This window comes from Fusarium coffeatum (assembly GCF_003316985.1).
Source record: "Fusarium coffeatum strain FIESC_28 chromosome Unknown BRIP53273_contig_124, whole genome shotgun sequence".
NCBI classification, from domain to species: Eukaryota; Fungi; Ascomycota; class Sordariomycetes; order Hypocreales; family Nectriaceae; genus Fusarium; species Fusarium coffeatum.
Window position 1 is genome coordinate 32,918 of NW_022157917.1, and position 15,881 is coordinate 48,798.

Genomic DNA, 15,881 nt, shown 5'->3' on the forward strand with positions numbered 1-15,881 from the left:
CGTGTTACAGTACTTGTGTGCACGTATTGTTCAAATAGCGCAACAAGGCGCCGTTTGTAACGTTCAAGGCTGGAAAGTTGACCATGACAGATCCTGTGGTTAGCCATAGAACGGCGTTAGAGGAGAAATGCTCAGCTCAAAGAAAGACGGTAGCGGTGGGAAGCGTAAAGAGCAAACTGTTTCCGCGTTCCCTCACGTATGGTTGCAGTCTGGCAATGTCAGAAGGGGCATTACCTGTTTATGTACACAGTATTCTCGTACCACTGGCTATTTCCTCTACTCTATGTTACCTTGACAAGATCCTGTTCACCTTCCGAAACTCTTGCCAAGCTTACTGTGATGTACCTTCTAGGACCCGATTCTTTCATGATCTGGAAACCATGCGTATACGAAGACTGGCGACCGTGAATGTGGATGAGAGCCTCGAAAACGGCATTTAGTTGTTCATCCGAGTAGATTCGTCTGGGGATGGCAAGACACATGAACTCTGCTTGTGCATACCGGTTGTGGCCAGTGTTTGGATCTCTATCATTCATCAATGTGCCAATATCTGTTCCTCGTATTCCAGCGTCAACGTATAACTGCACTGCCAACGTATGTGCCACGAACTGGTCCCGGGGGACGTTGGGTAAGAAATTGGCGGCGTCGATCGCGACTGCGTGGCCACCTATGGGCTGCTGTATCGGGACACCAGCGGTTGCGAGCTTCTCGCCAAATCTCTCGACCTGGCATACTCGAGATCTTAGATAGTCATCGCAGGTCATTTCGTCGAGACCGACAATCAAGGCTTCCATGTATCTACGAGGCATCTCACCATAGCTCGTGTGCCCTTCGAACAGAATGACCTTCCGAGAGGCCGCCTCGAACCAGTCACGGTCTCTTGTCGCCACAATGCACCCAGCACCAACCAGACCGTTGCTCTGCCTGTTCAAAATCACGGCGTCCGCATACTGGTGCATCTCCCTGACAATATCCCTGATGGTACTGCTGGCATAGGTGGGTTCCCGTTGTTGGATAAACCAAGCATTCTCGGCAAAGCGTGCAGAGTCAAACACCACGGGAACCCCGTACTGACGCGCCAGATCTTTGACCTCACGCAGATTCTGTATCGAAATCGGTTGGCCACCGGTTTTTTCGCAGGTGATAGAGACCAGGATGAATGGGACATTGTCGTATTGAACACGCAGAACGAATTCCAGTTTCTGAATGTCGATGTTACCCTTGAAGGGATGGTGATTTGTGATACAAAAGGCATCGCCAAGAGGGCAGTCTTCTGCTGTCGCCTGCTGGAATTCGATATAGGCCCGGTTATTATCGGTATGAGAGTTTGCGGGGATCGTATTGTTCTCTTTAACAAATTCTGAGAGCAGGATATTTCCCCCTGTTCTCCCTTGATGTACGAAAAGGACGTGTTCCAACCCGAACATCTGCCTCACCTTCTCTTCGGCTTTTGCAAACGAAGATGGCCCTGCACCGGTCCCGGTTTCTTTTGCCCAGGCGGCCCACTGACGACAGCTCATGGATCCTGTACCGTTGTCCGTTAGGAGATCTATCGAGATCTGGTTGCCTTCGAGCTTGAAGAGGTTGTAGTCCACACTCTTGATCCAATCCTCCCTTTCTTCCATCTTTCTTCGCCGAAAGCCATCCATCGCAACTGGTCTACCGGGTTGGTACAACAAAATCCCTGTTAGTATGCCAACACACTTTGCCGCGTTGTTCCTGCGTTCTGTTTCTTTTTCTTTTTCTTTTTCTTTCGATTTGTTACTTCCTTGACGAGGAGGGCCTTGAGGACCTTTTGGTTCCTGAGAGGAAAGCTGGACCTCATTCAGCACACTCTTCAGCTTTTTGTGTGTTGATGTTAGTCGACAATACATCGCGTGATGAACAGCGAATGCGTGCAAATTCTTGTACCTTCAAGTCGTAATGGACAGAAAAAGACTTTCATCGGTTTCTAAACGACCGGATGGTGCTAGTCAGACGAGAGAAAGTCAGCATGTTTTGCATGGGCCCAATGCGAACTATGCATGAGGGTTAAACTCCAAAAAAGAAAATCCGTCACACAACTTGCTTTAGGATCCACGATTCATCATCTTTTGTTCGAACTTAGTCAAATAGTGCAATCTTTCTACTGGCCACAATATCACCGAACAGCATAGCAAACAGTTCACAGACCCTGAAGTCTCGTCGTCGTCTAAACATAGCACGAGTACGAACCAAAGTAGATTAGTTAGATGAATCTTATGCTTTGCATAACCAAAGGTGACATTAAGCTCCCCGTTAACAGGAATGGTGGCTGGCAGATACCAGCCATGACGAGGTAAAGAACGATGAGTATCAGAAAAGTCGAAGATGGGTATTTGACGTGAACAATGCCCAAACCAGTCGTTCAATACTCGATTACACAGTGAGCGAAACCTTTCCAGCAACATCAAAACAATCTTTTACCCGGCTTATACTAGCTTGATATTTCTGACGCAGAACAAAGCCATCTGATGGAACGTGTCAGGCTATATGCAAGGGTTTGGTGCGATTTGATGATAACCTACCTTTTCTGGGCAGTTTTCGTAAATCTCATCTTTATCATGTTTGTTCACTTTGCCATCAGGCCACCTCACAAAAACGTGGTAAGTTTTCGAAACATCGTCAACCTCTATGTGGTCGATGACTGCGAGACTCCATCGTCGATGCTGCCCATCAGTGGCATCTTCTCGTGTGGGTGCTGGCGGTCGCCGGTTGGTACTATGTGTTTGCGAACGGGTTCTCATGCTTGCTGATTATGTGATGGGGATGATTGGGAGTAAGCCTTCGTATGCGTGATAAACGAGATGGGGTGCCAGAGAATATCTTAACTCCACCGTGCGGATCCTGATATCGTGTTTGGGCAAACTCTCATTCCTGTGTAATACATACGGCAAAACCTCAACAATGGACGTCGAGCTATTGTCCGTTCGTGAGCTCCGGCCAGGACTGGCTGGGTGAAGCTAGCTAATAAACCAGAAACGGAGAGTTCCTTGTGCCCTGGAATGAAACGGCATCATCCTATTTCAGAATGCCACATTGGCCCATTTCATCTTGGTCTTAGGAAATGCAGTCCTTTGATAAGGATCTTGTTTTCGACGTTGTTGCTCGTCACCCGCTTCTGGGTAACATGAAACTTCAATGAGACTATTCTGACTCTTCTGTAGCTCCTGAACATAGCTGAAAGATCTCGACGCGTGATCGAGGTACATCGTCGGCCCAGATATGCCAACTTTTGATATCGGCAATAAGACTACGAAACTCGATGTTCTGTAAAGCAGTCAAGTTGAGGACTGTACTAAAAGCATGGGTGTTGCTACTTCGTGCCGCCTGGATGATGGAGTATTCCCCTACATCGTTGCCCTATTCCCTGGTATTCATATTGACTCAATACTGTGACAAAACAGGTCCTTGAGGCTATTAGTCAAGGGAAAGATATTCTCTGTTTGTGTGGCCTTACTAGGTTATGACCATGACATTCTACCAGTAGCCCATGGCATTCACGGTGATGGTCAGGTATAGCTTCTTTTTCTTAAAAAAGAACTATGGCATGCTGTTCCTGTCTGTACAGTGTTAATAACAGCCTGAAATAGACTGTATTTCCCTCCACGAATGCAGATAGACCTTCAGCTCAAGCTTCATCCGCCTCTCGATGATGAGGTACTAGGCGGCAATCTATTGGCACATCGACCCTTGCTAGCTTCAGGTTCAAGTCCTTTCCAAAGAAGCTTTTCACATGTTTGAAGTACATCAGGCTAGAGCACTATGAGGGGTGTAATTTATCTGGCCGCCAATAAGGCCCAATGGCAAAGTAAACCAAAGATGAGTTGCGGCAAGATTTGGAAGCATTCCCACATCGAGGAAACAATGTCTGACAGGTGGATAACTCTTGAATCTCAACAGCTTATCGTGAGTAACGGCAGGACTGACCCGCAGGATTAAAAACTATTTTTTTGAGTTTTTCCGAGGCGTAAGTCCCCAATCTACATATCAAATCAACACAAGAATAATCGCAGGTTGTGAACCTAAATGCTAATAAAGGTCCGGTCTCAAGGTATGTTTTGTGACTCATAAAGTATCACAATGGTTACCATAAAGGATCTTCTTCTTCCAACAGGTTAGTTGTCAAACACTTCCTCATCAATATCAACATCGACAAAACCACACAACCACACAACCACAAAGTCGCCCAAGATGACATCCTTGAGAACAACAATCGCCCCTGGGCACGACAGTGTCCAGGAGGACATCTATAACAACGCCCCCAAGATCACCAGCATCACTACAACACACTCAACGTGGTTTGAGAAGTCCCAAGGCTACCAATACCTCAAAGACAACCGCCCCGACAGCCATGCGTTCCTGAACAAGCACCAGGTCGTTGCGCTCGCCCTTCTCGGCTGCGAGGCCATGTCCATCGATATCTATCAACAGACCAACCAGGCAATGTTCAGAGTCTTACTATCAAAGGAGAAGAAGGCTCTCCTAACCGCCTTTCGCAACATCAAAAGTACCATTCCTAAGAAGAAGGGAGCCGCCAGAAAAGATGTCAAGAAGCTGCAGGACAGGGAGGAGTGGATGAAGTCACTTTTCGAGCTGTGGGAGAATGTCAAGCCGTGAAAATGAGTCACAGATGACTCACGAGGCGTTCGGAGGAGGTGGCGTTATTCTGCGAAAATTTTGTCGAATCTGAGTTCGTTGTGTTGAAAAAATCTGCAAAGTTAAAGGTGGAAGGTTTTGGGGAGGAAGGGAAAAAGCTTGTAATTAACGCCGTAGCTTTCAACACGATAAAGGTCAACGCAAAGCAGGATTAAAAACAACTAGGCGTCAGGACTAGCTCGTACGCCTGAGGCTGCCAGAAGGTACACTTACCTGTAGGCTCAAAATAGCTTCACCGCGGTTTTCGCGTGGTACAACGAACACCAGGCCCACCCTGCAATTGTACCTATGCAGCTATAAATCCCTCTTACGTAATTTACAAAGGGGATGTTGTTGGGAAGAGGAAGGTGCATATATACAGTACTACATATTTAAATGGACCATAACAGACAGCCAACGGCGAACGATTACTACGGAATCTCTGATGGTAGCTAGCGTGACATACGGTTTGCTATAGGGTTAAATCCCAAGCATAGTATACCACGTACGCCTATTTTGGACCTTTTTCGGATAGGATAGGCTCTTCGATCGAGCAGGCGCTGGTTCCATGTACTCGGCAGGGGTGATAATGCTTACTCCTGTCATTTCGTTATTTTGGGACCCGGTAACCGGAGACCCTTGAGGTATCGTAGGTGCACATTGTGGAGAGCCTCCTGAACCTACATTAACCAGGCGGCAGGCGCTCTGCTGTCTGTGCTTCGGTCTCAAAGTCTGCGTTGGCAAGGCGTCTGTCTATTTCGAAGCTGGTTGTCCCGTTCATGAACATGGCCACAAAAAATCCAGGAAATGACGACATGTAATTATGTGCACGCCACAGTACATGGGAAGCGAGCTTTAGCTGATCAGTCTCAAGTTTTCCAGTCGACTCTATTGAGGACCACTTCATTGACGAAAATGTAAGATTCACCTGTGATTCTGTCTGACAACTTAGAAGCCCACCTGTGTACAAGGTTGTATGTCTACACATCTCCTGCTGAAGGATAGAATATAAGCACAGCTCTCCATTTCCAAAATATGTTCTCCAAGACAGCAACAGATATCTTTTATTGACTTTCCGCAGGGCGAAACCTATTTCCAGGTGAAATGGCAAGGGCATGAAAGCAAAGCTGAATGGACCTGGGAGCCAGAAAGAAACCTCAGGTTGGTCCATGATCACCCTAATCTGGGACATAACACTCGTGCTTATATGGAAATACTACTACAGTGTTTTCGATGACAATTTGGTTGACAAATATTTCAAAAGGGTTGCAAGAAAATCAAAGAAGAAGGAAAGGTCCGCCAAGTCCACCAACATCAGGAAAAGGATCAGAGGTTACCAATCAGGAGACAATACGCGAGAATTGCAATGGAAACCACCTCGTGGTGATTGGGAAAACGAAATCTCCTCGATCGACGGCTTCGATCAAGACCATATGCAGGAGTTGAAAGTCCACGTTACATGGCGCTGTGGTTACAAAACCAGACATCCGGCTATTTTGCTCTGCAGGAAATGCCCCAAAAAGGTTCGTTACGCATTCTATCCTATTGCTTATGCGAGATTGTATGCTCAAAGCATCAGGTCGTTGAATATTTGGAACCATATATCTTGGAATCCTGATTGTTCAGTGTAATCGACTGTCGGTAATGGTTACTTATTGAAATCCGCGATGGGTCCAGTGTCAGGCTTCCATAGAGAGAAACGTAAAGTCCACCTCTGCACTGCAGTAGAGCTATATATTTGACAAAATACTAAAAACGACCGGTATGCTTGGTACTGTATTCAAGCATACCTTGTTTCTTACATTCAACAAGCTGTCGTCTCTGTGCACCCCCCATTGAATTACCTTTTGATGGGTGCCAAATTGAGGATGATGATAGCTAGCATTAGTCCATAGCTTTCTATGGAGCGACTAACTTGCGGCGTTACGGCTGTAAACGCTAAGTCTTAAAATGAACAAAGCTTGAACAAAAGTCCATTTAAAGCCATCCCAGCAACCCATCAACGCAATGGCAATCCTACATCGTAACTGTACAAACGGGTTAAAATATTTAAAACAGCAGGTCTTTGCATGTCGATGGGACTAGTAATCCCAATATTATTTATTTTTATCATTCAGTGACGATACGATGCCATCTCTAGCAAGTCCTTTCGTTCCAAATGACAACAAACCGGAGGAGATGCCATCAAATGCCGAAATTGGATTTGATCTACCTGATTACGAGAGTCCCATTGATGTGGCCTCATCGACTCCATACCTCCCGATGCTACCGCCAATTCCTGAGACTGTAGAATCTAATATGGCAAGGAGGGAAATCAAACAGGATGCATGGGGTGCGATTAGCTGCAGCCCAAGCAGTTACACCACCAGCTGGCAAGCTAGAATGGATAAGACAGACAAAGACATGGAGGTATTGAAAGGCAAGCTGCACGCCCTTGAGGGTGCTCAAGATGCCCAGACCAGGATAATCGGGAGGCTTCTGCTGTGGCAAACACAAGATTGAGATATGGGCTGGAGGTCACTGTCAATGGTTGATCGTTAGGTCGTGATCGAAAGGCCTGGAAACAAACGGGAAAAGGACCGTGTACAAAGTTCACGATATCCCGACGACAGCCTTACCCGTCTGAAAACAACGTGGCCCATGTTGGAAGTCTAGGAAGTCGGTCGTTAATAGTTTGCCACGCAAGAAAAAAAAAGAACAATCGTCATTCTTTTCCTGTACCTTTACGCCTCGCTCATTTCTCCTTCGTTATATTTGATCCAGGGTAGGTTCTCGGCCTGTTTGCAGTCGTGTGTAGACAAAATAGACGTGGGTTTCATTCCGTCAATGAGCTAAAGGAATGAATTTTTGAAGGATTGCTTGGTCAATATGAAGTCCATGTTTTATTTTGACAAATGTAAAGCAGAATTGGTGTGACCATGTCTGAGGATGGGCATTTTACAATAGACGCATCGCCATCCAATTGCTCCGAAATATCTTCTTGTATCTTCGCTGTAGTAATGAGCTACCGCAACTGAAAGGCGTTAGGCGTCGCCTAGTATTCCGTTGAACAGCTCAAAGCTCTGGTTTATATCCTTCTCCGCTTTCTTTAGGTCCATAGGACGGGTTTGAGGGTACTTGTTTACGGCTCTTGAAAAGCGCAGATGAGGTAGCCATCGAAGATATTTTCAATAACCTTTCGATTTTAATTTCAAAAGTCGTGCTGGAGTATCTCGTTTCAGCAACAACAAATCCACCAACAAAACAATAATTTTACTCGGACTGGTACTGACTTCAAAACTTCTGCTAAGAAAATCAAAGGTTATATTCTGAGTCGTAGAAAGCTGATATCATGATTGATGTCGTGGAAAGCAATCCTTCTTGTAAGTCAATTGAAGTTGAAACTTCCATTACCCTTGTCTTTATCATCAACACCAACATCAAAAAGCAACAAGACGACAACACTTGTAGTAAAAGTCGCTCCTGACACCTTCGAACTCCACGGGACCGCTACAACACCTCAGTCCTGTGATCGACTTCAGTCTACTCCAAGAAGGATACCTACGGATACCCAGCGCGTACGGCTACCTCTGCAAATACCCTCCTATCAGGAGATGGAGCCAGGCTATTATCAACATGAGGGACCACGAAACCGTTGCCCTCGCCCCTTTCAGTCGTCAAGTCTTTAACTGCAAATCCGATAGTCGTGGCAACGATCTTGCATTCGGGGTTGTCCGTTGGAGGCTGAGAGGGTTTTTGAGACTTTCTACCAACCCTCAGAAACACGCGGCCGATGACGAAATGGCCGGTAAAAAGGACATATCCAAGTGGAGGGTAAACGGCCCAAGGAGGTCCTTTCTTGCTTTTCGGAACGTTGTTCGATCGTTAGAATGTGTCACCAAGAACTCACGGGACGTAGGGCGAATCGTCTGTTAAGAGTCTTTCGGATTTCGCGGTTCCAGTTTCCTGTACTGAGAAAGCAAGCTCTTGGGAAGGAGGAAGAGGGAAAATATTTAACACTTTAACACTTGACGCAATGGATCTGTGCTAAAGCTTTGTCTTCCCAACAGGGATTAGCTCCACGTTTTGATGAAACCAGAAGACGACAGAGTCTTCGTCATATCTCTCGACAGTTTGAAAGTGTGTTTTTATTCTCCATATTCTATCAAGACTCAGACTACTAACGTATGCGTTGGTTGACCTGCTTTCGTATTGTCTGAGATGGGTTCTGCCAATCATATTACCATGCATGTTTAAGCAGTTCCTCGAAGAGACTAGACTTCTGGAAGGTCTATCACGCCTGTTCTCTTAGCCTCATATCCTTCTTTCCCCATATATCGAAATGTGTGGAAGCTAGTCAATTAGTTTAGACCTCAATGTTTCCAGCGAGGAGCCATGGACAAACGCACCTCCAGTGAAGATTGCCGAGGGCAATGTTTTGACAGCCTCGTACAAAGCGTTCTACACTTCGATCAAAATGAACTCCCCAAGAGGGAAGACTTGTTTTCGCGTTATGCCATCTCCGGTAGCAGTCGTGCAGCATTTCCCCTATTTGATCGACGGCTTGCTGGGTAGTCATTCCTTGATCCTTGAGGATGAAGATAATGTTGATCTGTTCGCCTTTGATAAGGTCTTTTCTATATGAGAAAAGATCATTTTGTCTGCAGTTAATTGGCCAGATTAGATGGAAATGATGAAGAAGTCGACTTTGATTCTCACAGTGTTATTAGATCACAAGTAATCCGTGCTATTTCTCGAATGGACGAAAATTCCATGACATCGTGTGGCAGGTCGATTCCCTCCGCCAATCTGTTTGTTCCCAGGTTAGCTTTCAGATTTTGCTATCATGGATCAAGGAACGAAAGCACTGCCGCGGAAAGGCGCCCTTACGCCACATCTTTCGCATTTCCTTGGTTGTACCTACTCCATCAGTCCAATGCACGGATAGACTCCTACAGACTGAGCTCTTATGTCCATGTATTCTTCGACAGTCGATCTCGAACCACCGGTTTGGAACGCAATCTGTTGAAGTACGCCAACAAAATACATGATCAACTGTTGTTTCCAACGATACTGCAACGTAGGGCTTGCTCGCTCTCTGAAGCGCATCCAGCATGATTGGAGCGCATGCCTTACCGGGCTTTCTTCGGGAGGAACGATGGGATGATTGTTATCAAGCGTGAAGAGAGTCCGTATAACTTCTTCAGCTGCGGCAGTCGGGTTCTTTGCAAAGTAGCCCTCATCAAATGCTATCATCGTCAGTGGTTGTCACAATCACCCGTGCGGTATGTTCCTTCATGGGAGTTCCAAAGTGTTCGGGGAGGTGAACAGTTCCTAGCCACTTACGGTCGTCAAAGGCAAAAACCCATCCGTTCCAATCATTCATTAACTTGAGCATTTCGAGATCGGCATGAGGAGCGGAGATTGCGCTCATGAATGCAATATCTAGTTGGTTCCATATGTTGGCTTTGTCATTATCCATGCGTAAAGTACTGGGCCACAAGTCAATCATCATTTAGTGCGCATCACTGACGTTCTGAGCTTACTCTTGTAGCCAGTTGTCCGATAGAACTTTGGAAAGCTTGTACATGCAGTTCAGCTGAGGCTCCACAGCCATGATGGATGAAAATAGCGCCTGGGGCAGTCGAATACTGCATTTACTAGTCCGTCGTGGTGAACCTTCGGTACCTGCAGGCTGGCATCTGTCCATCAGAGAGTGTTGTAGCAAACTCGAGCAGGCGTGTTTGACCGTAGAGCTGGGGGTATTTGCCGCCTCCAACGATAGAATTTCAATGCGAAGGGCCATCACGGACTTCTAGAGCCGCATGAGATAGAACAAGGCATAACAATAGGTTCAAGAGCGAGGGAACGTGTGAGCTGGACAAAAGCGATGGATGGTTATGACAGCCTTCTTGGAAGGAAAAACAAAGGGCGAGCAGGCGAAGAATGGAAACAGGGACAAACAAGGATCTAAGCTTTGATCATCAGAACGGCTGTGACTACGGGAGGTTTTCTTCTTGTTTCTTCAAGGGATCAACCTCATAGAGCAGCGAATAACTATACTTACAGACACATTGAAGCATCCTCGGCTAGTCGACATCGTATCATGGCAGGCCCAAATAGGCTGCGGGGTACGAAAAAAGCTCGAATTGGATCAATGCCAATGCGTTAGCAGCAAATTTTCGCCTTTTGCGCGACTGCCACTCAACTTCTAAATAGCTCATGCATATTTTACGAACGAATCCTGGACCCGAGAAGTAACACAACCGACGAAGCGTAGACAGGCAAACTCTTTGTTGCATTGCGATTTATGATGCCGACTTTGAATGATAATCAGGCCGGTGGCGAAGCTGAAAAGCATCTTTGTGTATCCGCTACTGAGTATGAGGCCCCGATGGCCGGTCCAAACGGACGGACCGAGCATAACATATCATGCAGCTCACCGGCGCAAGATTCGTCACCGAGTTTCGGGGCGATGACTGATGATGAATTGCGGCATTACGCCATACTCATGCACAAATGTCTCCTGGAGACGGAAACAAAAGCTAAAGATAGAGGAGATACTATTGCCAAGCTGAAAGAAATTGTTTCTTCTCTCAAACACGATAATGAGAAGCTGTGTGAAGCTTTTAGATGGCAACTGGAGGACGCAAACCACCATCGATACTTTTACACCCGGATTCTGGATGCGACGCGTGGTACATCTTCCAAAGTGGCGGAAATCCAAGAGGAGTATATGAGAACTGTGGATGTCAAGATGTTTATTGATGATGTTGTACCAACACTCAAGTAGATCGGCTTTTAATCATGACTGACTGTCAACACGGGCAGTAAACAATATGAGTGGTACGGGAACAATACCAGCTTTGGCGAAAATGCCTGGAGGCTCGTGTCTGCTATCCGTTAACAGTTTTTGATGCTGATCCTGTCTGCCTCTTGTGAAAGAGGTTGTTTTATCGGATAATACGCCTTCATTACACCGGATTAATCACTTGGATATCTTGAAGCTTGTTTTGGAGGGGAGTCAGTTGTTGTTATTTCCTCGTAAGAACCAGACTCATAACTATGGGAACCATATCCAATTTGTGTTGCAATGCCCTCTTTCTCTAATATACGTCCTTATCAAGGTTGAAATAGGTCCGGGTACCTTTGTAAGTATGCGAATGTCGTGTCGCTATGTCTCTATGCATCTCCTACAACTTACATGTTTACAATTGTAGCACTCGAAGAACAGACCGTACTCTTCCGAGCCACATTTAGGGCAGGTCCACTCTGCTAGGCAGCTATTTGCTCTCACTATCCAAGAGTGCCCCGCCGCTAACTCAGTAGCACAGTCGCTTCGTACCTGTCCTGGCGATCCATCTAAAGATGGTACTTGTGGAACATAAGGGTCATGAATTGAAAGACATTCTGCCAGCTGTGGACTACAAGTTTGGTGACGTAATTTATACGATATTTTCTCCATGGTTTGTAGGCCAATATGGAACTAGGCTCACACAACCAGAGCCGCAACTATGCTGTTCTTGTGAAACGGACGACTCAGCGGCATCTCTATTATATATAACAACATGATGTACTATTTTAGCCGCATTGCCTTATGAAAGACTGTTTAAAACCTCGGACACCAGGCCTGATTCGTCCTAAAGAATGCGTGCGCTCTTTTGACAAGCAGGCCTGGGCGACATTCATGCCACATCTTTCACAGCTGTCCTTTCGTATGAATACGCATATAAACTACAGACGTTACATCTACAGGGCTCCTAGTTACTTATCTGTCGTTATTCTTATCAGAACAGACGAGTTCGTGGCCAATAAAAGTCATCCCGCCCCACAGGCACATGGTAGTTGAAATTCACTTAACACAATGGTCCATTTTTCAAAACAGCTGATCGAAAATCAATGTCAATTCTACCCATTTTCCTGTGGCCTCTGTGAAACTGGGGCGTACCACATCACTCGTGCAACTACCGCCTGCGGTATCGCCCTGATGTGGACTTTATGTACCAGTCCATTATATATGCTCAGGCGAGTTCGAACAGGGCCAAAATTAGTCAGACGGAGATGGCCACATTTGTGTGGTTGTTCTCAATGGAAGACAGGCTCGGAAAATAGCTCGTACCCATTGCTGTTGTCAACACAGGTGCCACAGCCGAGGCTTTCCTTACGACGTGTTTTCTGTTTGGTCCTTGACCACTCTTTTTTACATAGTTGTAGTTGAGGAATTGTTTTTTCGCAAGTCGCATTCTACATTGTCTTTTGATGATGACGATACATCAGTGTAAGATACCAGTAGCGACTAACCTTCCAGCCCAAAATCATCCTCTATGGTTCCCTTCCAGTCTTGGGCATTTGCACCTTCTTCACGTACCCTTGCAACAACCCTCGTTTATCACCCTAGCGGTCCAAGTACAAGTATCCGCAGAATCTACTTACATACTTGCTGATTCATCACTCAGAGACAATATAGCAACGCAAGTTTAATACAAGTAGGAAAGATTAGCAATTAAACTATGCAGTCGTCTCCACGTTTCCAACCTGACACCCCGAGCCTTTACGCACTAGCAGTCCTAATGAGCATCATGTTCGCTTGACAATAAATCGTTCTTGCACACCTTCTTTTACCAAATTAGCTGCATTTGAGATATAGTCAAGTACCTGGGTGACGCCGTCTTACACGTCATGAGGACCATGCTGTTCCATGGTGGAGGGTTCAAGTGCTCAAGACTTGACTGACAATCACACTCTTGCACTGCTTCCCCGCCATTTTCCACTGGCAAATGATACTTGGAATAGCATGGGACAGTTGCGCCCTTTCCGTTGCAAGGTAACAGAGATGATCATCTGTTGTTCTTGAAGACATGCTGGCAAACTTGTTTGCTAGATTGTCCCTGTCCAAATCTCTTGGTATTTCGTTGTACCTTTCCTGTTAATAGGCGGGAAAATATGGCATACGAGCTTCTATGCGGTAACCCGGTTAGTCCGTAGGTTGATTGGTATCTAGGTTCAACTATCGCCACCCAAGCCTTCTTTTTGATATATTACGTGCTTTGGAAACAGCTTTGGGCCTTTCTGTCTATTGTGAACAAACACTGCAAAGCTGTTATTTCAACGAACTGTGGTATTGCCAATTATACTCCCCTTTGCAAGGATGTTTTAGGCTTCTAACGAGATATAACAATGGTGTTCACTCATACCGATAGTGGAACATATCTTTCAATCGCATTACTGCCGACGCATGTCTTCCTGTCCACAAGAGAATGCACTAATGTTTGGTCTAATATCACTGTCGCTATTTGAACTTTTCTACTGTTCGAGATTGCACGTAGTGGTTCGACGGATGAAAACTAAAACCGCGCTTTATTTTCTCTTCTGAATCTACAATGAGCGAAACTGTTTAACGTCTAGTTATCGTATCGGAATAATACTAAACATGGTAAATCTGATGACGAAAAGAACCTGAAACGTGGTACTAATGCACGATAACGAAACAACCTCCTAAGACCTACATAACCCAAAACCTCAAGGAACAGCCTCCAAAAGCTATCAATATCAAGTGGTACGCTCTATAGCAAGTACGAGTAGCTACCTAGTGCACGACCAGCCGGGTAAAAGCATTATGTAGCTGATGGGGGTATTGACCGTCTCCACAACTCATCCTGCATTTGTCTCATTCGTTTCTGCTCATCCATCAGGTTTTGTTGTTGAGCACCGAAAGTGTCTATTTTCATATTCATATTTTGCACAGAGGCCACCAAAAACTCCACTAGGTTTTGTGGGATCCCCGCATTTCCTGGAGGCTCTGATGGCTGACGCTGGCCCAGTTGTTGACTTTGCTGGTTGTTGCCCCCAAAGAACGGTCCATTTTCATACTGAGGTTGGTGCTGCGAGCTACCACGTTCTGTGGAGTTTATAATCGGATTCAGGTTCGGGTTGAAGATTGCGGAGACGTCACTTTCAACTGATCCCGCTCGAGGTTGATTGATAGGATGCGGCGGAGAGGTAGGCAAAGTTTGCCAAGACCCATTCACCATGTTCATAACAGCGGGTGAAGTATCACGCGATTGGACGCCATACGTAACCCGATCATCATACATCTTTTTCTTCGCCTTCGCAATGTCATATATCGTCTTGTCGTCGAACCGCTTACCAAATCGACTCTTCAGGGCGGACCTGCTCACCCACGAGTATTCAATTTTATCTTCAAGTTTTCCGGTTCCGTCACGAGCTTTTTTAGACCATCCAACCTTAACATATGTTGTTGGATATCTCCACTCCTTCATATCAGGCTTGTCTTCCGCTGACCGACGTTTCTCGTACTCTTCCTTGGTCTTGGGGTTCAAAATTTCGATGTCATAATTGGCATCACGGTCAGCCTTCACGAACGCGACTGCATAAACACCTCTCATCTCACCCTTCGAATATCTATAGTTAGACGGTCCTCCGTCGGTTGGTGTATCCCTTATGTGGGCCAATTTGTGATCATACTGCCTGACGTCTGGAACATTGTCACGATCATAATCGACCCCGTGCTGGGACTCGATGATGTGTAAGCGACATACTCCCCTTACTCCGTAGGCGTTAATATACCAACTATCACCGGCCCTGGCGACTGTTTCACAATTGCTGATACCAATGCTCCCGAAACCGGGAATGACCTCATTGTGATCATCATCGATAGAGAGGATAGGAGTCTGACCAGTAGTAGCCTGAGGGGGGGCAGCCTGACCGGGCACAGCCTGAGGGTCCACTTGTCTACTAGCGTTTCTCGCCCTTTCAAGAGCGGCAGCAGGAGGTCCGCCATTAGAATCGTCGTCATCATCACTGCCGTCACTTTCTTCGCCCCTTTCGCCCATTTCAACATCCTTTTCAGTTTTAACGGTAACTGGCGAGTTTTGTTGAGCGTCAGGTACTGGATATGCCCCTAACTTCCTCGCCCATACGTCGTCTTGTATTTCTAGCACTGCGTTATCATTCTCTTCCTTAAATGCTAAGAAATCAGACAAGTCTTGGTCTTGCTCTGGAGTTCTACTGGTGTTCTGGAGTAAAACGATAGCTTCCTGCAACTGGGCTCTTCGCTGAGTTACTTTTCTTCTTTTGGCCTCATCCTGATTTCCAATATCTGCCATTGTTTTGAGAAAAGGTTATACGGTTCTCCAAAAAGGAAAGGAAACCACGATGCAGTATCACGATATAGGTGAACCGATACGTGAATTATATAGTTTTCGACCAGCTACAAGAAAGCTCGA

The 15,881-nt window shown here is 46.0% G+C and overlaps 4 protein-coding genes across 4 annotated transcripts; 1 reads left to right on the plus strand and 3 right to left on the minus strand.

Moving 5' to 3' along the window:
* Positions 1 to 281: 281 nt before the first annotated feature.
* On the minus strand, positions 282 to 1,649 carry FIESC28_05784 (uncharacterized protein; the record flags this gene model as incomplete). The annotated part of the gene is made up of 1 exon (XM_031159929.1): positions 282 to 1,649. The coding sequence occupies one exon, from the start codon at positions 1,647 to 1,649 to the stop codon at positions 282 to 284; it is 1,368 nt and encodes a 455-aa protein (XP_031016018.1).
* A 2,563-nt stretch (positions 1,650 to 4,212) lies between these two features.
* On the plus strand, positions 4,213 to 4,638 carry FIESC28_05785 (uncharacterized protein; the record flags this gene model as incomplete). Its single annotated transcript, XM_031159930.1, has 1 exon — positions 4,213 to 4,638. One exon carries the CDS (start codon positions 4,213 to 4,215, stop codon positions 4,636 to 4,638), a length of 426 nt encoding a protein of 141 aa, XP_031016019.1.
* Positions 4,639 to 8,909: 4,271 nt separating this feature from the next.
* FIESC28_05786 (uncharacterized protein) lies at positions 8,910 to 10,252 on the minus strand (the record flags this gene model as incomplete). Its single annotated transcript, XM_031159931.1, has 5 exons — positions 8,910 to 8,988; positions 9,045 to 9,272; positions 9,560 to 9,884; positions 9,982 to 10,127; positions 10,182 to 10,252. 5 exons carry the CDS (start codon positions 10,250 to 10,252, stop codon positions 8,910 to 8,912), a joined length of 849 nt encoding a protein of 282 aa, XP_031016020.1.
* Positions 10,253 to 14,249: 3,997 nt separating this feature from the next.
* FIESC28_05787 (uncharacterized protein) lies at positions 14,250 to 15,761 on the minus strand (the record flags this gene model as incomplete). Its single annotated transcript, XM_031159932.1, has 1 exon — positions 14,250 to 15,761. One exon carries the CDS (start codon positions 15,759 to 15,761, stop codon positions 14,250 to 14,252), a length of 1,512 nt encoding a protein of 503 aa, XP_031016021.1.
* Between the last annotated feature and the right edge of the window lie 120 nt (positions 15,762 to 15,881).